The sequence below is a fragment of the Thunnus thynnus genome, chromosome 5 (genome assembly GCF_963924715.1).
Source record: "Thunnus thynnus chromosome 5, fThuThy2.1, whole genome shotgun sequence".
NCBI classification, from domain to species: Eukaryota; Metazoa; Chordata; class Actinopteri; order Scombriformes; family Scombridae; genus Thunnus; species Thunnus thynnus.
This window is the reverse complement of record NC_089521.1, coordinates 16083912-16110851: the sequence shown is the minus strand read 5'-3', so window position 1 is coordinate 16110851 and position 26940 is coordinate 16083912. Positions and strand designations below refer to the sequence as shown.

The 26940-nt window shown below is 43.6% G+C and overlaps 1 protein-coding gene across 5 annotated transcripts in view; it reads left to right on the top strand.

The window, feature by feature from the left end:
- The window catches only part of frmd4a (FERM domain containing 4A), a 100953-nt gene that overhangs the window by 20360 nt on the left and 53653 nt on the right, over positions 1–26940 (top strand). For 2 of the 5 annotated variants that reach the window (XM_067589549.1, XM_067589548.1), the window contains exon 1: positions 18533–18897. The exons of 1 other annotated variant lie outside the window; for it this stretch is intronic. In XM_067589549.1, coding sequence (XP_067445650.1) covers positions 18805–18897 — 93 coding nt within the window. In that variant the 5' untranslated portion in view covers positions 18533–18804. Of the gene's footprint in view, positions 1–7442; positions 7727–10490; positions 11010–18532; positions 18898–26940 lie in introns of those variants that run through there. 2 more of the 5 variants (XM_067589546.1, XM_067589550.1) reach the window with 2 other exon arrangements.

Here is a 26940-nt window from a genome sequence, read left to right as displayed (position 1 = left end):
CATTGGCTGCCATCAGTCTACAGGCATTTTTTTTGAAATTATTTCCAAGAGAGGCAATTGAAAGATGGGAGGGGAAATTAGTCAAGTGTCCACAAAGATAGGTAGAAGATACAAGAAGACGCAGAGTATCGTAATGAAAATTTCACACTGAAGCCACACTTCAGTTAAATGCATTTGTATCTGTGTGTCAGTGTTAAAACCATGCACTTTAAATTAAAGAGCCTCCAGCAGTCCTATTATGTATATTGACTGTATCTGTGTAATTGCACACAATAGATAGTCCCATGAGACCATAACCCTCACTGCTTTTAGCCTTTAGAGAATCAGAATGGCAATTATACTTTTCTATATTGGAATGTAATCACAAGCGTGCACACGCACACACACAGAGACACACACAGACACCTTTGATGAACGAGCAGAGGATTAGTAGTTTCACCCCTGCTACAAATTGTGACCCCGCGTTGAACAGGTATCATACATCACCCTATCAGTAGATCTACATAGCACAGACGTTTTTACGCATACACATATACACATGCATAAACTCACACTGGAAATAGGAGTTTCCTTTTTCCCCTTACCTCATCACCCATTATTCTGTTATCTCTCTCAGTCACATGCACTTAAGCATTTCCTCCACTCTTTATTCCTCCATTTTCACCTCGCCCCCCCCGCCGGAGACCCACCATTTCTAGCCCATTTCTAACCTCTTTTAAGCCATCCTGCCTCCATCTCCGTACGTTTTCCCCTGGGCTCTGAACTCTGACTTCTTTACATGAGCAGAGAGGAAGCTGGCAGCAGTCAGTAGCAGGTTTCCTCAAATGTGATTGGCTGACCATGAAGTGGACTGGTGTCAACGTTGTCCTGAGGGGAGAAAGCAAGAGAGGTGCATGGTTGTAGGTAACAGAAAGAGAGGGAAAAACACAGCATGTATTGTAAGGTGCTAAGTACATTCATATCAAAAAAACAACACAGCTACATGTAATACTCACTGTTGGTCTCCGGCAGCAACTGTGCTGTTCCAGCCCTGACCTATTCACATGTACTGAGCAATACTGGCTCTATTACAGTTTCAAACACACCCCGGAGTGCCGACTGTTGCAGAGGAAAATCACTCACCCACCACCGCTGCAGGGACCCAGGTTCAATCACTGGCTGCAGTGTTTCTGGCTTCTGGCCTTGGTTCTCCTTTGAGCGTAATTGGCAAAGTAGAAGGTAGGAAGCCACTGATGAGTGCTGCTGGTTGGTGGGGGCACCCATTTAGGGCCAATATGTTATGACCTTTATCGGAGGAGATACTACATGGCGTCTACACCCTATAATGTTACAGATTTTGCAGATCATTTTTTAAATATTTTATTTTTGCCTAGTTCAATTGTATAACCCTCTTTGACTTTTTTTCCAGAGTGCAATCATTTCAGTTTAAAAAGTCTTCAGTGCAAAGAGCATGCACAGACTCCACATTTGCAATTTGTATGCCCTACTGCTCTAATGTCTTATTCATGATTTACATACACGACTGCTCAAGGAGACAACGCCATTGAACACTTTCCCCTACATACATACAGATGCTCACACAAAATGTGCACAGCCACAAAGACATACGTGCACACCGGTCAATTTGCATGCTCCATAACATCTACACGCACAGCTCCAGACATATGGGCTCATATGCTGCCACCAGACAGCTGTATTGATGTTGGCTTGTCGCTGCAAGGCTGGGTCCACCAGGTTCAGAGCTGCTGGAAGAATGGATGGATAGGAGAAAGGGAGAGATAGAATGAGAGATGCTGATGGTGAAGATGCCAGGATGAAGGAGGAATAAATCTGTTCAGAGTGGCAAATTGCACTCGGAGGGGGAGGAGAATCTTTAGAGGCGCTCTTGATTTTTTGAAGCAGTAGTCCATGACACCAAAGGCATTTAGGAATCCCATCCGGCTGTAGTGATTGGTTCTTCTCAGAGGGAAATGCAGCAGTGAGGAGCATGCTTTTAATAAATATGGCTGTCTACAATAGACCTATACCTGGGGATTACTTCTAAATAGGCATTTCCTCAGCCAGATTTCAGTAACTGATGTGGGGAATCAAACCTTTGATTTTCTGTCATTTGAAGCTCAATTTGTTTTTTTCCCTCTGCCTGGCTTCATTGCCAAAGTGTACTGTAGGTAGTGCTGTGTATTTTCTTTGACCTCTCTAATCTAGGTCTTTAGTTACAAACGCTGCGCAGTGGCTGCCAGGTATCCTATTACCACCTTTCTCCCATGTGTAGACAGCTGCCATTACGCTGAATTAAACCCAAATATGAAATCAAGGTTGCCAGATTAATGCTCATCCGTCTCCCCCCAAAGGAATACTTACATCATCCTAAAGTGTCTCACTGACCCTCGATGCTCTCATTACCGCTTGTTAGAACAATTAAATGTGACGTGTGTCAGATTTATAACTCACCCCTTCGTGTGAATGTGTGCACGCATTTACACGTGTGTGCGTTTTATTCCGAACAGATGCGAGCATCTGCCACGGCAGTTAAGGCCATTAATACATGTCTAGAGGTGTTTGTGTGTGGATGTGTCTGGTTTCTGGCAACAGCTGTTGTTGTTTGCTGCATACTCTGTAGTTGTCTGACATACCTGATTTCAAATATACATGTGTATTTATGAGACACAGATAGTCAATGTAGGTTTCTGTTCCAATTTGGGAAATGACTGGATTCTACTTGTCCTGTTTTGGTTTGCTTTGTCTACGACAGACGTGCAGATATGTCAACACAACAACTGCATTTTGGTGAACACTGACATTCAACACTTTTTTTTTAAGTTCTACTTTTACTACTTACTTTTTACTATGTTTCACTTTCTATCACATATTACAGTTCTAGAAACTTCAATATATTTATGTGCTGATGTGGGTGTAAACAACCTTCGCATAGATCAGAAATTTCTCAAGACTTTGAATTTGTTTTCAACATTTGCAGCTGGAGCTTGTTTTTCCCACATGCAGGAAATACTTTAAGCTACATGTTGACATTCATACAGCGGTTTGGCTCAACTTTGAAAGTGCCTAATAATGCATAAATATAAAGTAGATAATAAGGAAGTCAACCGTTTTCATTGAGCACGCTATCAATCTCACATGGAATGTTGTCCTACCAGTCCTGAATCAGATTTAGTTGGCCGGGTGATTATTATGTATACTGGCCTTGAATACAAGCACTTTCCAAACAATAGCGCTGCAGAAAAAAACAGCTTTGATGAGACAAAGGTTTGTTGTTTCCCTGAGGCACTGATGCAATTCTGTGATATGATGCAACTTAGCTGTTAAGTTTTCTTGTTTGTGCATTGTTTGTTTTTTTTTGCAATTTGCTGGCTTTTTATGATCACTGCACAGGTAATCATTATCAGTATAGGTAATCAATATCTTGGACACTTTTAAAGCACTGAAATTGCGTTTACATTTCATGTGCTGTTTCTGTTATTTCATCCACTTCTTCCTCGGAGCCTTTCACCAGTGAGCTGTGTTTCACACTCTCACCACCAGAGTGCGCTGTGTGATGGGATTCCCCTTGCCTTGCCCAAGGTTTCCCTAAATCATGAGCCTCAGCACTTGAATGTCCAGCTCAGTTTCTTCTACTAAAGAGGAGCAGATCCTACCAGCCCTGTATTTGAAGTGGTGTCCTGTAGCTCCTCCAGTAAAGTGTAGGTTAGAATAATCTCTTCACATAAGTAAGCGAGCATCGAGAGGGTCGGCGCTGGTGGAGAAAAACCCCTGACATTGCTTAAGATTCACGGCTGTCAGATGCAACCAGGCTCGCCTTTGCCTAGTCCTGTCTGATGTATGGAGCCAATAAGTGAAGACCTTCACATCTAATGAGCAGTGGTCTGCTGTTCTGCTGCTGTGTGTGAGCGTTGGCCGTTTGGCCCCAATAAACAGCGAGCTTTATTGGACAACTCCACGGTTCTCTCTCTTTCTCTCATCTGTCATCACAGCTTTCTCAGAGACACGAGTGCTCATGGAGAGGACCAGGTGGAGAAGTAGGAGAGTGTGTCTGTGTGTGTATATGTGAATGTGTGGTGACCAGGGAACTGTTATGTGTATAATTAATGACCTCATCCTGCTCCTCCTGCTGTCCAAGACAGAGACAATGAATGGGCCAAAGACAAAGAGCAAGAGGATAGCAAGTGAAACCAAGAAAGAGAGAAAATGATGAGATGGAAAAAAGGGGAGGACAGCAAGGGACAAAGAGATTGAAGGAGGAAAGCATATGGTAAAGGCTGCACTTGATTAATAATTATGAGTATTGTCAGTGACCGAGTGGCCGTCCCATTCCCCCTGCTGTCTACTGGAGGGGCAATTACATAGGATTTACCCCCCATGCTCCCTCCCTAATAAATCCTCCCACAGTACTTCATGTGCCCAATCTTCTGCGCTTTCGTGCTTCCCTTTTGTAACTCCGGCAGCTCCCCTGTTCCCATGGCGATAATGGGAGCTGAATGTAAATAAGTGGTAAATACCAAGGGACAAGACCTTGGTTTGGAGTGAAACCTGGGACTGATCAAGCCCTGCCTGTCATTTTTTTTTTCAGACTGCGGTGGAGACGAGGAGGTGTAGCGAGGACAAAGGCAGGAAAAGGGGGTGGGTGGGGTGACTGGTCTGTCTAGCAGGAGACCCTGGTAAAGGCCCTGGCCCCAGGGGGTCAGTCTGGCCCCCCCCATGTCAGCCCACTCCCTCTCTGGATCCTTCATCGATCCCATCCATTTGTCCTAGACATACAGAGCGAGGCAGAGACAGATACAACAGATATGACACAAATTGAACGTTTGTCTTAAAAACATATAGCCGATCGTTAGTACCTATGAAATGTAAAACCATAAACACGTGCATGCAGACTGAACTGCCATGATTTCACCTTTTACATTCCCAAGGGATGAGAGGGATGGCCTGGAGTAATGTCAGGAGGTAGAGATGATCTCCTCAAATTACGTCTCTCTTTCCCTGAAGCCCAGGGGCTCTCCTCCTCCTCTTCTCCATGTTAACAAAGACAATCTGCCTGTGTCGTTTGGCCAGCGCTCAGCATTGGTTTGTATGGCAGCGGAGGAGCCGGTGCACCTGTCAGAGGTGTGGGGGCCCATCTGTACAGTAACAAGCAGCTTAGTCCCATGCCTGCAGCAAGAGGTGGAGCTGACAGAAGTCTGGCTTGGGTTTACTGCACTCCTGGGAGAGTACATGCATGTGTGTCGAGGCTTATAGAATGAGTAGGTCATGTTGGCTCATTAGAAGAACAAGGAAATACAACTATGAGTGTGTATTTGTGTGCGGGATGGATCGCACAGGTGCATCCTCTTTGTACTTTGTGTTTGTTTGTGCGCATACTTTGTTAGTTTGTGGTTTGCATGCCTGAGGGATCATAATGATTCATTGTCTATAAAGAAGGAGAGCTGCGTAGTTATGAGTGGCTGAGAGGTTTACAAGGGTTATAAGCACAGCTGCATCCTGCATGTAGACAAATGAGTCTGAGGCGAAGGTCTGAGGAATGAAAATTGTTTGGCAAGATTGTAAAGAATACAGGAAAACTTGGTTTAGTTTATGGATTTTCAGTGGTAAGCTTCAGCACTGAAACAATTAGTTGATTAATTGATCATTCAGTAAAATTATGATGGGCAATTGTTAACTATTTCTATTTTATCGACTAGAGGATTCATCGATTAATTGAAAAAATCATTCTCAGATTCTTCTCAGATCATGAAAAAAATTGTTAGTTGTAGTCGCATATTGTATTGATATTTTGCAGGTGATACAAATCTAAGTATAAACAGTCATTTATATCTTTATAATCAGAATATTGGGCAGTGATCCATTACAGATACTCTGTCCACGTTATTAAAACACACAGACATGCATACACACACACACACACACACACACACACACACACACATAAAATGTGTTAACCTATGTTTCTCCCTTTTCCTAGTATCCCAGTTTTCCCCCCTGGGAGCAGAATCATGTATAACCCATTTCCCCTCATGATCTGGCATGTAAAGATTAAATATGTAGCCGTATCATCAAACATTTAACGCTCACACTGCTACAAATCACATTCCTAATCGTGTGTGGACTTTTGGGGATACGGACTCACATGCACGTCTTGATCCTAAGTAGATGTGAGTGCGCTGTTTGCATGCTAGAGTAATTCACAAAAGTTGTACGGAATCGCCAGCAGACAGGCACGCCTGCTTACTAGAGTGTTAATTGTTAAATCAGTGTTGGGGAAACAATGTTGTCTTATCCACTCGGCCACTAACAGTAGGTACGTGTGCGTCTAGCTGTGTCTATTTCTGTGCATGGCGTAGGCTATGAAGCCTCCTCTGCACTGGGTAAAGTGGGCTAAGTTTACTGGGGCAGAAAATGCAGGAGCGTGACTCAATCCAGCGCCTTCATACAACCAGCCTCTAGAATATGCCTCTGTCGCATTCTGTCTGCTCAGTGCCTCTCAGATACACACTCACTCTCTAGTGAGAGGCTTGTATGTAGGACAGGGAAGACAGAGGCAAACACTCTGACCAAGTTAGAAGAGGTAGAAGGTGTTTGTGTTTGCTTGTAGATGCGTCTTGATTCCCCTGTGTATCAGATATTCGATGCTCTAGTCAAATGTCCCTTATATTTCAAAGTAATTTTACTCTGGTTAGTCATGAACGTGTCTTTCTGTAAAAATCCAAGGTGACTTTCACTGCAGCAAGAATGACACAAGATAGTCGAGTGCACCTGCCTCTCTCCTCACAAGCCTCTCTAGAAATCACACACACACACCAGTACCCAGAGAGACACACAAGTAACAGAGAGGCAATCGCCGTAATGTGGAATGACAGATTTGGGGTGTGGAATGACACAGCAAAAATTCAGATTACTAACAGCGCTGCAGAGAGTGACTTAGCAGAATCCCTTTCATCTGCACTTGCTGTCCTTCAGCACTCGAGGCTGACAAAAAAAGACATGAATGGAGACAGGAAAACAGGAAAAGACAGAACAAGTGGCAGCAAAAAGATAAAAATACTAGAGGACAGAAACAGACATACATTATGTGAGGATATTTTTTTTTTAAAGAAAATGCTTTCAGGCAGATAATAACTCACAGTGTGACATACGGTGAATCAACAAAACCTTTTGTGGTCATTTGGCCAGACACATGAGCAGATGCAGTGTGTTGCATTCCCCGCAGACTTTAACACCTACTTGTCCAGTGTATGAGACTGGCAGTAAACGCTTTAGACAGTTAGCTGCAAACAGTTGCTTAAGAGGCTTTATCAACATGTCAACTGTCTAGATACTATTTTTGAGCATGTGAGTGTGTGTGTGTGTGTGCAGACCTCAAACCACTTGGAAGATTGCCCAGTTTGATTAGCACATATCCCTAATTTCCATGCCAGGTGGACAACATGATCAAGCAGGCGCCCACACACACACAGACACACATTCTGTACTCCTGCTCAAAATTAGAATTAAAGAACAAAACTGTCTTCAGAGCTTTTGGTATGAATCAGGATAAGAGACGCTTGTTAAGTTCGGTTTTGTGATGCACAGTTTGAGCTGCTGCAGGAACCGACAGTCTGGTGTTCTGGACGCTTACTGGATTATTGAGACAGTCGGCTTCCAAGAGGACAGCGGCGTTGGAGAAAGATGGAAAGACACCTCAGACTTAGACTGCCTGAGCATGTTTCATTCACAGGTACTGTGAAATGTAATGAAGTTTAGCAAATGGGTTGATATAGAAAGTTTGGGTTGTTTGAATGTAACTCATTTTTAATATCTCGCTGAGTAACTATTTGTCGAATTGTTTGCCATTTCATTATGCTTTTATATGTATGTAAATTCATACTCTAAATCTGTGTGTATGATCATATACTTGAGTCAGTGTGAAAGAGGCTTCATAGGAGATCCCTGTATATTTAAATAAATTTATAAATCTGTGTAGAAACAGCAGTTTGGCTGTTCAAACCCCTTCTTCCATGTAAATTACATGAATAAGTTTGTGCATTTTTAAGTACATGTGAGCGTACCTTTGTGTATGAACGTACTGTTTGTGTATGTGTGTGATGGACTGCAATGTTTCTATTATGCAAAGAGGTGAGATGATATTAAGCCTTCTCTAAGATGGCTGTAAACATGGCACTAACGATTCATTCCGCTACCTTCACTTACCATCACACACACTGGATTACACGCAGAAATCTGAGTTTTAACCCTTGCCGTACAAATAAGTGCACACCGGGACATGCCGTCCTGTGTCGCCTCTCTGCTGGAGGCTAAGCTCTTCACTAGAAAATGCCGGTCGAGAAAGACTACCTGCCGCTCTGTGCGTCTCTTCGCTGCATTCACACTCCACGTGCCACCTGCTTCACAACTCTTAGAGGCCATATACTGTCCGTCTTCCTCTCGCTGGAGGGTTTTTATAATGCATGAGCGGCATGCAGATGAGAATTAGAAGGATATTTCTGAGTTATTAATGGGGGGGTGTTACATATTCACAGCAGGCAGCATTAGGAGCAACTTCAGGAAGACAGGCAAGCCTCCCGAGGGCAACAAAAGACTGATGGATCTCCGCACTCTGTCTTTTAACACCCAGTGGTGTGTATTATGGCATCCATGTGTAGTGTGTATGCGTGTGTGTGTGTAAGTGCACAGAATCCAGGCTGTGCAATAAGACTCGGTCACACTCCGATGCACTTGACCACAGAGTTTATGTGAGAACTGACGAGCAGCTGATCCTGTAGACCTCGCAACCAAGAGAGGTCAGAGGGCAAAGGTCATTGTCTCTCTGGGTCTATGTGGCTTAGAAGGAGGGCAGTAGGAGGACAGCAGGGAGAGATAAGATTGAGGGCGATGTAGCATGGGTGAGAGAGGAGAAATGAAGCGAGACTGGATTGAACAGAAAAGAGTGAAGTAGCAGGAGAAAATAAGAAAAATCAAATCAAAAGAGTGAGTTGGGTTTCAGCTATAACCTGAGAACTTTGACACAGCTGGATTTCTACTGAAAAAAATTCTTTGTCATGTATACACTTGACCAGGTTTCTAGGGCGTACCAGAAATGCTGTGCATGATAAAGACTTCAGAGAATGATAGTATCACTATTACTGTCTGACAAGAAATGAAACTGACAGTAAAAAAAGGAATAATAGCATCTAGAGGTCTAAATCAGTCATTAGCTAGGCCTATAGCTAAACATTAAGCTTTCTTTAGAAAATGCAGACCATTTGCACAGAAGGAAAACTGAGGCTTTCTCACTGTGGACTGTGCTGTCAGTCTAAATGCTCTGGCAAAAAAAAAAAAAAAACAGGAAACAGCATCTTAAATCACTAAAACCAGCCTTGGGACCAAACTATTGTTAGGGTTATCAGAGAAATGTAACTACTGACCAGTTGCATGTAAATGCTAGCATAACATTAGCCACATTACTGCTGTGTAAACTAATTTTCCAGACTTCCTGCAGTAACTTGATTTCTCCCAGTAACTTGGTTTATTGTGCGTATGTAAATGTAATCAATGTCTCCCTACTTAGAGCTCATTACTGTATATAGTCATATCCTGTTTGTTGGTACAGCCCAGCTAAACTCACTTCCTCCTCTTTACTCCCCTTCTGTCTGACTCAGTCTCTCTGTTTCTTTCTGTCTACAAGCAAGTCTTGTTACAGACTGAGGGAGAATGGGGGGTACATTCCACCAGCGCTTGCATAGAAAAACAAAAACAGCCCCCTTCCACGCACGGAGCGTCCCAGCAACATCCTTCATCCCTCCGCTTCCCGTCTTCTTCCACTTTCCTTCCTCCCTCATTGAATCGCTGCACCCTCTACCATGCACCCTTATCCTCCCTCCGACCCCTCTCCTTCCCAATCAGCCCCTCTACCCGACATGCCCTATCCTCTACAACCCTCGCTTACCCCTCCCCGTCACTGTTACATAAGCTTCCAGTCATAGATCCAGGCCATATCGCTGTTGTTTTCCCCGTGTGTCCATGGGAGCCTCAACATCCAGGGCCAGCCCTTAATGAGGCCCCCACAAAGGGCCATTGATGAGAGGCCCAGTGTGAGAGAGGATGACCCCAGCCAAGAGCACCCAGAACTGGGCATCAGCTGCCCCAGGCTCTCCCTCCACACAAAGACATCCACTGTGGACAGAGACCTGAAAGGGCATGGAGAAAAAAAGAGGGAGAGTGAAAGGGGAAAAGAGGGAGGAGATATTCTGTTCAAACAACTTAGAGAATGTGAGATAGAAAGATATAAAAAAAAAAAGAAACAGACACATAATTTAATCACAAATTAGTCACTTCTCTGACTGTTAGCGCCCCATCAAGTCCTATGCTTCCTCCTCCTCTCTTCCTGCTCTGTGCATCCTAGCAGAAGCTACGAGACCCACCCTCTCTGCCCTCCCTCTGCCAGGGAGTTGTCAGTATCTTCATCTCTCCTGCCGATCATAACTCAGATTTGGAGAGGGGACAACGAGGCTCCAATTTGCCACAAATCCTCATTGGGAGACACGTTGCTCAAAGAAGCGCTCAAAGAACTCTGGGGAGACTCCTCACTCTTGGAAACCGTTGGAGCGCTTATCGGAATCCAGGCAGGTTTTCGGCGCCAAGTTTAGAGGAGTGACGTGTTTGTTTATCAGATTTGGAACTGATTGTTTGTGTGGAGAATGAAAGTTGTTTGTGTGGAGAATGAGGGCGGACAAATTAAGACAGACTGAGAAGATGTCGTGGCACGATCGCTTGGAGAATTTAATACCTGACATGGCTTCACTACTTCATTTGAGCCAACTGTCAGCATCATTTGATCAAGCATAACGACAGAGGGGAAGAGAAAGGGCTGTAAAGCCAGATTTTGATTGACAGTCTTCAATTTTGTAGAAAAATCAAATTTCCCTTCTGTGGCGTTTTTTTGGATCAGCTGAACGATGACTCTTGCAGCTCGACTCGAGGACATAGAGGTGACCCTGGAGCACATGCTTATGGATGTTTTTGTAAGTCTGCCCGCTTTTTCTTTTGTCCATTTTTTTTCTCAATCTCAGTAATTTCCTTATCTGCCTTAAAATTCATTTAACTAAGGCTTTTTAGTCTTACATCACCGTTCCTCTCTTCTCTTTGTGCATGATATGGGTGACCTCTCCAGTGCATAATTGGAGTTGGAGACCATAGGCCAACATATGTTCACGTCTCTTTCCAGATGCTCTCTCATTAATTAGCACAGAAGAAGAAAAAAAAAATGTGCTGATTAAACGGCAGACACTGTGGTGATTTAGGGAATAAACTGGCTGACCAGGAATCTAACCTGGACTGCACGGCCTACATGACTCGACACCACTCAACAGCCCACTGAGTTAAGACTTAAGTCTTTGGGAATGTTAACTCAGCATGTGAGGAACTTTCATCCAAGTATTAAATCTAGGTAGTACTTATGCTTTCTGTCGTCTGCAGCCTTCGTATTTATCTGCAGATAGCCATAAATCTTTTGATTAGGAATGAATGAAATCTCCAAGTACAGGAAGTAAGGATTGAGAACGAGGAAATGAGGGATGAAAAGAGAAAAGAAACAGAAAATCTGATGGATGTGATAGTCGGGTTTCTATTGCCCGTGACGCTTGGTTGGAGGTAGATTACTCAGGCCCCTGTGGTTTACAAAGCATTCGGTCTGTGGGAATGAAAAACTACTCCACAAACACACACGCACACGCCGAGACACAAACACACTTTCCGCCTCCTCCTCATAGACACACACACACATTTGTACGACATCAGAATCCCTGGTTGCTTTGATCTGCTTGCTGGTGTAATGAGTTCGGTCGTTAAGCTTCTGTTTCCCTTTAACATTGTTTACAGGCACAGGCATCTGTCGGAGGGAGTAATCTGTAATAAAGTAATCTGTCCTTTTCTGAGATATATACTGTGCTTCCAGTGAACACTATCAGCACTCAATTTCACTGCTGCAGGGCAAAGATGTCACTCATATATGCAGAAATTTGATGCCTCACTCCATCAGCCTATTTTGGAGATTTGGCCTTTTTTCATATACCCAATAGATGATTTATGACTTGAGCAATAAAGATTAGTGTTTATGGCCAGAACAGGATTTGGATTATTCATGCACTGCATGTGGGATGGAGAAAAAAAAAAAAAAAGTGGGAGTCAGGAAAACGCCCGTTTCCTCTACATTTCCTCTCAGCATCCTAATTACACTGCTTATTTATTTATTTCTGTAATTGCTTGTAGAGGCTGGAAAACAGAGGGTTATCTGGCCACTTTGCATACTTAAATGAGAAATATTCAAATCGCCTGCACCCTTTCCCAGCCTGGTTGCTTACTATGCGCACATATGGCAGTGCATGCGTGGTGTCACACACACACATGAATGTTAAGACATTGCACACATGAGCTAATAAGAGGCCTATTTCAGTGAACCATCAAATAAAGGCAGGGGGAATTAAACATTTTTTATGGGAAGGCTTACTAGCAGTAGATGTGTGTCAGGCATCAAGCATCTTATACTACTGAAACTATTTCATCAGAGTGTTTCAAAACTGGAGACTAACAGTAATAATTAACTTTTTATATTGAACGTCAGTGTAGAATGAATGAACGAAACTGTGTGTCAACATACATGTAAATGTATGTTGTGTGAATTAACTCATCTATGTGCAGAGACAGAGGTCATTAGGAATATTAAGAGTCATTAGAATAATGACAGTGCTTCTCCAGCCTCTAGTAGAGAAGCCCTATCTGTGCCGCTCATTGGCTCGGAGCAGAAACAGAGCGCACAGCTACATTCAAGGGTGCACAGCTATTTTCATTAGCACAGCAGCATGTATGAATGATTCAGGAAAGCCAAGAGGATCCGAGGGAATGAACTTCCTTTACAGCCTCTTTTTACTACAAGAAAAGGAGGTCACTATTTTGTTGCCTTGATTGCTCGCAGGGAGCTAGAGTGGAAGCAGAGTAGTCATTTTTGAAGACTGTATATTTTTCAGGTCAACACTTTTATTTCTTCTGTATTCAAGGCCTCTAACACAGATTTAAAGCACCTCGCTGCGCATCACTTGGTTGCAAAGTCATGCCTGCCAGCTTAAAATTCAAAGACCCTAGTAAGAGAGCACAAAAATCGGCACTTGACATTGCCGCAAAAGCGAGGAAATTTTGAAAACAGCAGACCCAGAGGGAGTGATTGAATGTCACTCAGAAGAGAAAGACTGTCTATTCGTTTTTTAAAAGGAAAAACAGCAATCATCTCTGCTACTGTAGCTTGCTTTCCATGACATTTGTGACACAGAGGTCTCATTCATATAGCAACGTACATAGCAACGCTGGCACAGACACAGTGACAAGACCTTTTGACACGAGTAAAATAGTGGCGTGATCTGTATCTGCTGATTGGATTTTTTTTTTTTTTTTTCGTTTTTCTGGCTGGCTGTAAAATGTCTGTTCACGGCATCATATCAGCTCCTGCCAAAGCTGCTGTGTATTGTGTCGCTGGTCGGCTGGTGCTGTGCGAGCAGTGATGGGGGGGTGGGGGGGGCGGACACAGAGAGATGGCAGCTCCTCATTCAGAGGATGCCTCGCAGTCTCGCACAAAAGGCTTGACAGTCACGTCAGGAAATGAAGCGCCATGATTAAAAATGCATTCCGTCCTTGTGTAGTTTAATTGAATCTCCTCCTCATGCTCCCCAACAACATCCCCCCTCTCCTACCCCCACCTCTACTCCTCTTCCCTCAACATCCCTTCATGTGATGCAGGCCTGGAGGCACAGTCAAACATCCCCTTCTCTAACTCCTCTTCCTCCCTTCCCTTGTTTTCTACTCCATCCCCCTCGTCTATACTCAAGTCAGCTTTCACAGAGGAGGACCTCAGCTGGATGGGATTGTTTCCATCACAGCTGTACTTCTCTGCTCTTTCCAGCAGCCATAAAACACTAGTTCATATCTTTGGGAGAGCTGGTCTGCCACAAAGGGCCTGTGGTCTCTGAGAGCATTCAGTCTTCCTGCCAGAAGCACAAACACTGTGACGCACTGATACCAAGAACTTGTTCTCTCCCCACAATGACAATTGTATCACAGCATTTTACAGTATGTGTACGTAATCTATTCTCCAGCGTACTATTATTTTTTTTCACCGCGCCACTGTGGATGTGTTGATTCAGATAGAGAAGCTATTGACTGGGCGTATTATGTACGGTCATTCTGTTATGTAATGGGTGTGTCCTCTGCCCAGTGACAAAATTGTTCAATTATAGCAAGATGACCTCCCCTCCCTCTCTCTCTCTCTCTCTCTCTCTCTCTCTCGTTCCCACTCTCTCTCTTATCCCTCTCTTGCTCTGCCTCTCTCACCACCAAACAATTGTAGTCCAGTCTGAATTAATCTGGTCCTGGTATTGATTGTTGTAAGACTGGAGTGTCAAGTCTTCTCAGCGCCAAGGAAATAAAATAACAGGACCCTGCTTGTCTGTTACTTTAGGATCAGGCTCACATTATTCTATAGTTCTTTATTGTCCAAAAGCAAAAATCTGTGAGTCCATCTCTCAGTATTTTTGACTCCCTTACCTGCTCTATAGCACTGGGCTCCAGTCATTCTTACTGAAGGCGTAAGTCTTTAAAAACAAATCACAAATATATGGATTCTTGTTGTAGTGATTTCCTAAAACAGCTAGACACTGTAGTTTTTAGCAAATGTTACTCAAACAGAATTATCTAGGGGGAACTTTGAGGACTATTTTTAATTATTAGTAAATGACTTCACATTGCCAACTGTCATTCGAAGAAACAAGTCACCCACAGCAATAATGTGGCTCATTCATGTCTTTTTCCATTAATTTTTTAAATAAAAAACACATAAGTGACCTCTTGTTAGTAGGTTAAATTCATTGCCGGTTTGGATCCTTCCATGGGATTTGCTGGCAATCAGAAAAATATGAAATTGCCAGCCTTAACCTTTAAATGATGTGTATAGGTCTAAGCGGATTAGTCAGACTGATTCCTATCATCAGAATTCCAACATATAGGTTTATTTCCCAATGTTCTGGGAAAACCTCAATTCCCTCTATAGTATGAATCAAATTTGAATATTATAGTCAGGCTTCAATCAGATGTATCTCATTTTCTTGGCTCATAATTCTTCACCCAAATAAATAGAGAAAAGACAATTATCATAAACTCGATCCAATTTTTATGTGCACATAATAAACCATAAACTAATAAGCTATTATCATTCAGCCTTCCATTTCCATCACATGCAGATAGATTCTGATGTCAGCAGGCCGAGCACACACTGAGGTTTTCCAGTAGGCTTGGGTGAATAATTCAGAAGCCTCGTCTGCTATTCACTGGGGCAAATTGCACATTCAGCGCCCATTCAAGTCTGCCGCTGCTCTCATAATAGACTTCTGATTGGCCCATTGGAATGATATATTCTAATTCCATTAAGGCATAGATGACTGTATAATGGCAGTGCATGTGGACTGCACTCCAACAAAGACAGTTTTTTTTTTTCAAAGCAATGGTCTACACACCTTGTCAAGGTTATAAACAGAGCACATTCAAAGGTGGAGTGATTGGCGATTGTTCAGTCTGCCTACATTCCTTTGCTGCCAGTGGCTGCAATGTTAATCATACTGAAAGAGAAACAAGCAGATACACCCACACACACACACACACAGCACCTCACAGCGGGTCGAGCAGATGTTGCGCTGAGCGACACGGTTTGACCAGGACAACCTGTCCCTGTGTTCCACCAAATCTCCTCCGAAATACAAATATGTCCCAGTTTCCACAATGAGTCACGTACTAAATGTCCCCATTTCCTCAAAATCTCACAGGCTGGCTTTTACCTTTCTGAGCATGTAATAGTGTTTCCCAGGCCCTCTTACACAGACACTGCTGAGGGGGATGATAATGGAAGTGGATGCGCCCCTGTGGAGAAGTCCTTATGATTGGTTCTGGCTTGATGAAGGGTGAGAGACCCTGCTTTCTGCTCATCTCCCTCTCATGAGATAGAGACAACACTTGCATACACTTACCCGGTGAGAAATGAATTGAATTATGCTATCAGGGTGGTATTGTTGAGGCTATATGGCTGTGTTTTCTGAGCAATGGTGCTGTAATTCAACCCTTTGTAATTTGTCTTGAAACATAAACATTCAATCTCCTCCCTCCCTGCTCGGGATGGGAGGGGGTCCAGCTAGAGGGCATTTCCATAAACACACCCACACACACACACACACACACACACACACACACATATACAGACACAGAAACACAGTGAGAAGTAGGACCATAGGGATGAGTCAGACAGCCGTGGGCAGAGACTGGCTGGGTTATCAGGATAAATTAATGCGTAAGACAGCCAGGATTGTACAATTGAGAACCATTCCTTCTTATTATCACAACTACGAACAAAGGCTAGGCGTACACACACACACACACACACACACACACACACACAGAGTAAAAATAAAACCCAGACAGTCCAGGCGCTTTGTTTGCACCTCCTCCATTAGCATCTCCAGTGATCCTCTCTCTTTCTTTTCTTGTTTCCTTTCTCTTCTCTGTCATTCCTTCACAGGTTTTTTTGGGGGGGGAAATGTATTAATAGCTGATAGTTCATTTTGAGGACAGCTGGCGTGAACAGATCTGGTACACTGAGGCACGTCAGAATCTCCCAGCTTTTTACTTGATACTTGTAGTTTTATGCCTTATTGTGCCTGCAGATTTGTATTTCACATATTTTTTTATCACCAAGTGCAAATCCCATTTGCTTTTTTATTTTCGTGAGCTTGTTGACTGAAATGGGTCATTGTGTATCTAGCCCGAGGCGGCAAGAATAGTAACGTTTTGTTTTTATTTATTTATTTATTTCCCTCCTGTCAAGATGAGTAAGAAAAAGAGGCTTATCACCTCACTGGATATGAAGAAACGGAATTTAAAGGAGAGAAGAAAAAAAAAACGGAGCAGAAGAGAACAAACAAACACAAACCAATATTAAACTGTTCAATTAGGAGAGCGTATTGTCGTCTCCCCGTCAAGGTATCATACGAGATCCCTGTGAAAGCGGCGAGGTTATGTCTCCCCGAATCAGCGGTGGCAGTTAATCTCTGTCATCATAAGCTGAATTAACATCAAACACATCTAACCAGTCGCGGCGCGCTGAGAGAGAGAAATGAGTCGTGTCTTTTAGCTCCTTTTTCTCAATTCCTCCAGTTTGTCATCCTCGAGACCTGGATGTCTGCACTCTGGAGCTAAGTTTATAAATAGCCCTCTGATATTTCTCATGTAGGCCACAGTCACTCACACACTGATGTGGGCCAGGGTATTGAATAAATAATGCTTACTGGGGATTACCACTGCGGATGATTTTCTCCTGTGTGCGCCAGCTTTAACACAATGTATGTGTGTGTGTGCGTCTGTATATGTGCGACATACAGTATCATGTCACTAAAGCCAGTCGGGGGCGGGGGCGGGGGGGGTCCTCTCTTAAAGAAATTATATGAAGCGGGATGGAAGAAGTTGCTCATTTTGACTTGTGGTTTTAATCTGATTTCATAGCCAGTGACCCAGCATCAAATCACCTCAATCACCAAGCTTACTGGTTACAATCCAGTGCTACTACGCAACCCACACAAGATGTTTACTGTTATATGTGCGTACCGAACATCTGCGTGCGTGCATATGTGTTTGTTGATCCACTTTAGTTAATCAGCTGACAGTTGAGTATCGATGTGCAGAAAGCAAACAGAGCTCAGCGGTGAGTGATGACGAGAATATGACAGTAAGTCACTAGGCGCAGCTGTAACTCATGAGTCCAATAGCTTTAATGGACATGTAAAGACCACCGTGGTGGATACAGAGGACTGACTCAGCTGAATGGGATGCAGCTTCCCACAGCTCTCTGGGGCTGCAGCCATCGTGATAAAAGATCTCTGCAAGGGTCCACCACTGTCACAGCTTTGTGAGGGGAAAAAAATCTGGCTAATTTGCACAATTTTCTGCATACAGATGATGAACCAAGTGATATTATTATAAACATCTGCATGCATGAGAATAATAACTGCAATGATCCATGTGTGTGTGTGTGTATGTGTGTGTTTATATGGTGTGTATTCCCCTCTTTGTGTCCTAGACCAGACAGTTCAGGGAGAGAAAGCTGGATGTGGGATTTTGAAGATAATCTCCCAACCAGATGGCAAAACATCCCATATTCCTTTTGAGGTTCCCCACGTGATCCCCTGTAAAAGCTGTGTGTGTGTGTGTGTGTGTGTGTGTGTGTGTGTGGTGGGGGTATATATGCTCACACACAATTATTATTAGATCACGTGACTGGAATGCGTATGCTAATAACAGCCGTAACGTCACATTAATCCAGTGACCTGGTTAAGCCCCCAACTGAAAGAAGTGAGGAAGGGAAAGGAGGAGGTGGAGGAGGTGGGGGGGGCAGAGCTGCCAGAGCTTGGAGAAGAGAGAGGAGAGACAAAGCGCGCTCCCTCTCACACACTCTCACACACTCATTCAACCTCATGAGCGGCAGAGTGGAGCGGAGCAGAATGGGAAGTGCTTTAACACAGAAGGAAATACAGGCAGAGAGAGGAACATAGGACCGGCTCGGGGCTGCTTCTACACACACTTAACATCACACACTCCTTTTCTCATACACACCCCACGCGTGAGCTCGCGTGAAAGCCAGCTGCCAGGCTGGACGGGACGGCGAGGACACCCACCTCACACACTCGCACACATGCCCACACACCCGCGGACACACACACTACTCTGGAGCGTACTATGGTGGTCCAGGGAGCGGTGACACCCGGGAGAACCCGCCGGCTGATGCTAAAGCTGCCGGTAGGGACTCTACGGAGGAATAGTGGAGAGAGGGTAAGACACAAACCTCACTTAATTCCTCTTCCCCACTTTCTCTCTTCCTCTCCGACTCTGTCCCCCTTATGTGACTGCGTCTTGCCGTGCTGTTGTGTGTGTGTGTGTTTGTGTGTGTAAGCGGGATTTAAAAAGGTTCCTGGCTAATCCAGGGTACAGCATTAGATTGGAGTCGGTGGAAGGCAAGTCAAGAGCAAAGCTTTTAATCTCTACAGTGGACAATACTTCTCTGTGTTTGTCTTCCTGTCAGTCTGAGTCTGTCAGTCTGTCCACCTCTCAGTCTGTCTCTGTCACTGCTAATGTATTCCACTCCCGTCCTCAGTTTTTCAAGGTTGCAGGGAAGTCTCTGTGGGAGTGCTGTCTTTGAGTGCAGCTTGTTTGCCTGTCACTGTCAGCGCAATTGAACCGACTGGAGACATGAGTTAGTTTCCTTTCATCAAGCAAAGCCACACGTTAGCCTTGCCTCGCAGCTTTATTTAAAGTGCTGGATCCCGTCCTGTCCTCAGAAGCCGGAGTGTTTATGTGTTTGTGTAAATCTGGTGGGTGTGGGGCCGAGGGCTGAAGATAATAGTTTCCAGCTAAGCTTAGACGTGGAATGTGGGTTGCAAAGTTAACCTTCGTGTCAGTTGTATAGACAGGCTACGACCTGCCAGGTGATTCACCTCTTTTGCTCTTCAGCAAAGTTGTTTACAGCACGAGAAAAGCCGCGCGCGTGTACATGCGTGTGTACGTGTAACCGAAAGCAGCACGCAAGTTTGCAGCTGTGAGCGTATCCGTATGTTTGTGTATGTGTGTGTGTGTGTGTGATTCCCTGCTGCATTCATTCTGTGATGAGTTTCAGCTCTCTTTTATGTTGTAAATGCACTGGTATTAAAATGAATCAGACTTAAGTAGAGAGTGTGTCAGGTGATGAGCGAGCTGGGCTTACAGCTCTTCCAAACTGCTTTCCCAAAATCATGAGGTGCTTATAGGATCATATCGCATTGAATTTTCATCTCCCTTTTGAAACCTCTGTCTTTCCACTCGATGTGTTGTGACTTAAGTTTCATTAACATGCCTCTTTGAGCGAACGTGACATCTAAATGCCATGAGCTCTTCCGAGAATCGCCTGTGTCTTTGTAGTTCCCTCCTTTGATTGAACGGGAACACAGATGATACAGTCATGCATACAAACACACACATGCTGTACACATGCTATCATAAATTACACAGTGTGGCCGTATTGGATGAAAACAGCTTTCACTTTAATAGGCCCTTACTTCACTTCACTAAGGTTAAAATAACAGCTATAACCTTCACATCTCCTTACACAGAAATACATAAAACACAACCTAGTTTCTTTGCAAAAGAAAGCTTTTATAGTCAGGTTGCACTGAAGTGAGAGACTTGAGAGGAACTGGAGTCTCAGACAGTATAAGTTAGAATTTGTTCTGATGCTTCCAGATATTATCCAAAGTACAGCTGCAACGATTAGTCAATTCATCAATTAGTCAATCGAAAGAAAAGTAATCGATTAATCGCGTATGTCATGTTCCAAAAACATGTGACTGCTCCAGATGTGAGAAGTCACTCCTTGTTTTGGTTTTACATTATAATAAATTGATTATTTTTGGGTGTTGGACGGTTGGTCGGCCAAAGCGAGACATTACATTCTAGGACATTGGGATTTTTCAGTGTTTTACGATGTTTTATAGACCAAACAATTAGCAGAGAAAGTAATCTGCAGATGAATCAATAAAAAAAATAATGGCTACTTGCAGCCCTGATCCAAAGACGTCTGTAATTGTACAGTGGCTGGTAAAGTCATAAACTGTGATCTGATGGAATCTAGCTGGCTGGTCATTATCACTGTCCTTTTAAGAGAAGTAATTGCTACTGCTTGATTGGCTGAAACCACATACATGTGGGCACATGCATGCACGCACACACACACACACACACACACACACACACACACACACACACACACACACACACACAGTCACTCAAATCACCTTAATTAATGGAGAAATGCTGATTCTCTCACACAGGAGCGGAGGGAGGTCTCTCTCCCCTGATTGCATTCTCTTTCTCTGTCTCCAACTCTTCTTGGAGCCAGCTGTGTGCAGACAGACTGAAGGGGAATTGCTTGAAGTGATTTACATACTCATTTGGAAAAAATGGCTGAATGCATGAATGTGTATCGGTTCGCCATGTACAGCAAGAATGCATGCAGATTTTCAAAACAGTTCCCACCACATGGCCAGAAAAGAGTGTTTAATAAATGAATAGAGGTTTTCAAAATCATCATATTGTCTGTCTGATTTCTTTCCTCGGTGATGACAGGTGAACAAAGCTCAGTCATCTACTGGTTCTACCCCAGAGGCTCCCTTCCATGTCCCATGTCCTTCCCATGTCATTACCGATCCACTGAAATACTTTCACTTCTGTACACAGCTGCAGCTTTGTCCTGCTCTGACTTGTCATGTTAGATAACTCACTGCGTTATAATCCGATCTCTGCCTTATGCAACTTTATGAGCTGCACAGATGAGTAACAGCACACAGAGAAAGATATTGATAGAATCTATATCTATAAGCAGCTGACAGAGCAAAGTGGAATGTTATAGTGGAAATGTTTATTTCTGGGAGATTAGATTCAGTTAAAAGCATTTTGCATACTGAGTTTTTTATATCTTTCGGCATTTAACAGTGAACGTGCAGAGGTCAGTGGGTGCGTTTCACCCCTGGCTAAACGTTTCCCTCAGTACTCAGTAACTAGTTGTAAACATATTTTAAAATGGAACCCCTAGATTGCTTTTCGCCTTCCCAGATCACAGAGTGGAGGAGATGCACCATCTTCTCATCTGTTCCCTGTCACTTATTTTAATGCAGATGAATCATCTCACGTCTTTCTCCGTGGTTTCTGATGGATGTGGGTTTCTATCACACTTAAATGAGTAATATGTACAGGGGGAACATAGCCATCTTTGTTCATGGTCAGCAGCAATGACACATCTGAACAAGACATGCCTCGTTAACCGCAGAACAATAGAGGAGGAGACCGACTCGATTTCTCCCCTTTTTCTGTCTGAATCACCTCGTTTTCTTTACCTCATTTTCTCCTCCTCCTCGTTATCGTGGCTCAAAAATCAGGCCTTCATTTCAAGACTTGACACGCTTCACTCCTTACTCTCTCTCTCTCTCTTGAATGCCTTTTATACATTGATACATTCGCTTCATTACAACAGTTTTGAGTAAATTAAAGTGACAACACGTGAAAGGAGTATATCATCATGAGCGCAGAGTGGTTTATAGATAGTCCTAGCTAAACTCTGGGTGTTTACAGCACAATATAACAATAGTTTAAAACAGCTTTTTTTTAGGGGGGTGTTTTCTGTTTAGATTACCTCCGTGAGCGGTCTGAATTAGGATTATCGTCCGCCTTTGTTATTCAGCTATCATGTTAAGCAGCTCAGCCTTTTTCTGTGAAATTAAGAACAAAAACAACAAACAAACAAAGGGAAGAGAGGGCGCGAGAAAGAGCGAGACATATGCGTGTTTATCTGTGTCTGCGTTTGTGTGTGTGTGTGTGTGTGCGAGGGCAGGGGCGTTCGAAACAGACGAAAAACATTTGTGATTTTCGGAGGTTAAATCGCTCTCCAAGGAAACATGTTGTTGTCAGTTGCACCACAGGGGAGCGAGGGGTAAAGGTGGGGAGGGGGGGGGGGGGATCACTGTCGAAGAAAAGAAGTTCACACAGACACACACAGACTGGTAGACATGTTCAAAACACACATTCATGAGCAGACTAGGAATGCAAACAGACAATAGCATGACTGTAATTTACCACTATAGGCCCTGCGAGCCAGGCGAACGGTGAGGCAGGAATACTAATCGATCCTCGTTAACTTTAAACATCTCGTCTGCACCAATCGCAGTGAAGGTCAGCGCTGGACTCCGGCATTCTGTGGGGTCAGGTTGATACAACGCCCGGTTCTCATCAAACTGATCTAATTGTGCAGACGTTAGTGTCAGGATTGATTTAAGCAGCGTTGAAACGGGACAACACAGAAATGCATGTGTGACATGGAAACCCGAAGAAATAAGTTTCTGTTCAGTTCTCTTTCATCATCCAGCTATTAGCAAATAGCAGTTTAGAGCATTGAGTTTTTTGCCCCCGCAGCTCCGCTTTGCCTCGCTACAGTATTGATTCCCAGGGATCTCGTCTTGCCCCCAGGACTGTAGGTGAGAACGCTGTGGTCAGTCAGTCCAATTAAAGAGACAAAGAAAGGAGAAAGAGGGAGGGAACGAAAGAAAGAGGTGGGAATAGCTGGAGCTATAGGCTCCTGGGCTCCTGAAGGCCCCTCTTGCACCACACCCTGTTCAGCATGAAAGGGGACCCCCCTTTTCTCCTCAAGGCAGCTCTGGAGGAAGAATGTTTTTGAGCAAGGGAAGAGGAGGGGGGAACACAGGGGAGACTCCCACCCTCCTCTCCATCCCGTCTCTTTCATCACTCTCCGCTATGATTTTTTTTTTCTATCTTTTATTCCTTGTCCAAAATCAACCCGCAGACCTATAGACAAACGGCACAGCTGCGTATGAGTTCAAAGTAAATCTGTAGAGCAGAGCATGATCAAACAATGAAGAGATGATCGCCTATTGACTGTGAGTGAAGGCTGAAGGCAGTGAGCTGCTGATAATGTGTTTTCTCTATGGAGACAGTTTGCTAGCAGGGTAGCTATGGTGAGAGTGGACTCCTCTGTCGTCTGCCAAAACATGCCCAGTGGATGAATGTGTGTGTGTGTGTGTGTGTGTTCCCATCCTCTGCCACCTTCATGCAGAGCTCGGAATGATTTCTTCATTATCTCTGCTTCTTTATTCTCAGAAATGTCTGCGTGGAATCCTGTTAATCACACACAGACAAAAAAAAAAAGAAGAAGAGCAGAGAAAAAGAAAAAAAAGACGAGTGTGGGTTGATGGGAAAGAGTCTTAAATTCCATCTTCTCCCCCAAAACAGGATGTGGAGACCCCCGAAATGTTCCTAAAATATCCCAGCACAATCTGTGCTCTTTGTTAGACAGAGATAACATGACTCAAAGAGAACGGAGGCACTGTGACTCACTCAAATGAAGGGCTTTTATTCATAGTTCGTGTGCGAGTGTGTGCATGTGTGTGTGCGTGTGTGCGTGTGTGTGTGTGTGCGTGTGTGTGTGTGTGAATCCTGCTATGACAGAAAAAGAGAAATAGAAAGCAGAGTTTGGGAGAAAAAGAAAGAATATGTGTTGTAAAATCTTTAAAAAAAAAATGGTAAAGACTTCCTTGAAGATAGTTTTTGTGTGTGTGTGTGTGTGGGCGTATGTGTGGGTGTGAATGAGTGATAGAGAGACAGAGCGGGAAAGGGTTAGAAAGAGAGAGAGAGAGGTGCTGTTCCAGTCTCTTGTTTTCCCGTGGGTGTACTGCAGTAACATAGTAATCCTCATTAATATTTATCTGCCAGGCAAAGTGAAGAGAATGATTAGCTCGAGAGTGTGTGTGTGTGAGTGTTCACTGCACATATGTGTGTGTGTGTATAGCATATTACAGCATATAACACATGAACTAGGTCAACTTCTGTACTTAAGAGACTATAACAAGTCCCAGTACTTCAAAGGTTTTTCTGTCATCATGGGGGCTTTCACTCACAATAAACAGTATTTTCACATTAATTATTCCAAGCACACGTGTCAGTGGGGAAAACCAAAGCTCATGGCATGCATATACACTCTCTCTCTCTCTCTCTCTCACACACACACACACACATATATAGAGGCCCCCTGCTTTCATCCCTCTTGAGCCACATTACGTTATATTATTGATTTTCCTGCTCGCACCTCTAACACAATCACATTAAACTAGACTGATCGGAATTGAATTTTAGACCGGGTCTATACACCTATGTCACTTATAATCTCTGTCATGGTGACAATGGTGTGTGTGTGTGTGTGTGTGTGTGTTGAAAATGAACCTATAAGAATATTAAGCCTGCAACAGACACCTGGTTTATTGTTGCGTGAAAATTATAGTAAAAGAATAAAAGAGGTGCATGAGTCTTGCCCGTTTGCACATTTCCTGTGTGTCACATGCACTTTCTGCCCTCTCGTACACAACTGTTTTAGTCAATTTGTGTGCCAGAGAGCCTCAGCTGAGAACGTTCTTGTGAATTTATAGTGTCTGTGACCCATTTCCCTCCACTGCTCTCCCTCTCTCGCTCTCTCTCTCTCTCTATCTGACTTGCCTGTACTCTAGTATAACACGCCTGAGTGAAGATCAGAGAGGGGGAAGATTGAGAGATAGAGAGTGATATGTGGGAGAGATGAAAGATATGAAGGGAGGGAGAGAGATGGAGACAGGGAAAGTAAGAGGCTGGAAGAAAGTATTGAGAGGAGGAGGAGGTGGAGTAGAGAAAAAGTGACAATTCACTCCTGATTTCGTGTCTGTGTCAGGACCGGGGTGACCTCGCAGCAGTCTGAGAAGTGAGGTTTATTTATCGTCATCAATGTGTGGATAAAGAATGAAATAACACACATATTATCCCACAGTTTGACTTTCAATTCCATCTGTCTATCACAAGGCCGGTTGTAAGATATCGAAGTGTTTTTTCTCCTCTCTGCCGGCCAGCTGACACTGCGGCGCTGACTGTTTACATCACAGGGCCTGCATGACCTTTCCCAGGATTCAACAGCACATTGCGCACACATGGAATCATGGGAACAGTGCGCTGTCGTACCTAACCTCCCTGCTCCACCACAACAAATATTTACACCCCTCGTAAATTACAGTCGCTGAGAGGTGAACCTCTCCAGCCGACCCCTGATTCATTTTTTTTTTTTGAAAATTCACGCCGTAGGAATGCCGTACATTCCTCATGGGTCTCTCAAGAAAATAGCACACACCCGAGAAATAGAGGAAACTTGATGGTCCACCCACTCCTAAAGCATCAGTAACAGTGGTATTTGCAAATTGTAGAAAGGCTAAAAATACAAAATGTAGTTATATCTGTAGTTTTGTACTGTATTAATAGCAAACAAATGATCTGAGCATCACACGGCGATTTCTTTGCATACAAACACACCAACTCAGCAGTACAAGAGTGACCCCTTTTATCGATAAACCCTTCCATGAATCAGAGTGAGCTAAGAAAGGCCATTTAATCCACCTACAGTCAGATTGGGTTCGGTAGGAAGGCAGAGAATTACTGTACTGTGCGGGGTTATTGAATTCTATATTGATCAGGGCTTTCTGGGGAAAGTGAAAGGAAAGCAGAAAAACTGAACATGTTCAGCTCTGTAAAACCATCGAGCATTTAAGCTTTTTCTGTCCTCTTGAAAGGTTTAAATTTTCATGTAAGAAATCCTCTGGAGGTAGAAAAAATCAGTGTCTTTGTTGGATCTCAGAATTATTTGCATTCCACACAAAACACAGACAACATTGAATATTTATACTGTATCTTCCTTAACAGTGCTGTTAAGCCAAGAGTTTGTCACAAGGACACACTGACTGGCACTGTAAGCTTGGCACAGCTTGTATGTGGGGGTTGTATTGCCTCCATGTGGCCATTGTTGCAAATGGGTGTATATGTAAGCAAATGTAAGATAACCTTCATTGTGGATTTTTATCTCAAATAAATGCACAAGCTTTGCACATTCTATGCGAGGATAATGTGTCATGTTGGAAGAGTAGCAGAAATGTCTGGTATTCTTATGTTTTTTTTCAAGATTTGCTGTAGGTCAGGTCAGAATACTCCATCCTGGGAAAACTGGCTCAGAGGAAAATTGTCTCCTTATTTAAAAGCGTTCTGGCTGAAATCCCAGTGCTGTAAATAGAAAGCAACATGTCAGTGTTTTACAGTCTACTGACTAATTTGGTCTGTGTACATACTGTACGCACGCTTGTGTATGTATGTATATGTGTGAGTGTGTGTTCTTCATAGGTTCAGACTGACAAGCGTACAGATAGTCTGTCTAGGTGTGTGAGAAGATGCATCCCTCCCTCCTTAAAAAGTGAGACAGTGAGAGAGAGAGAG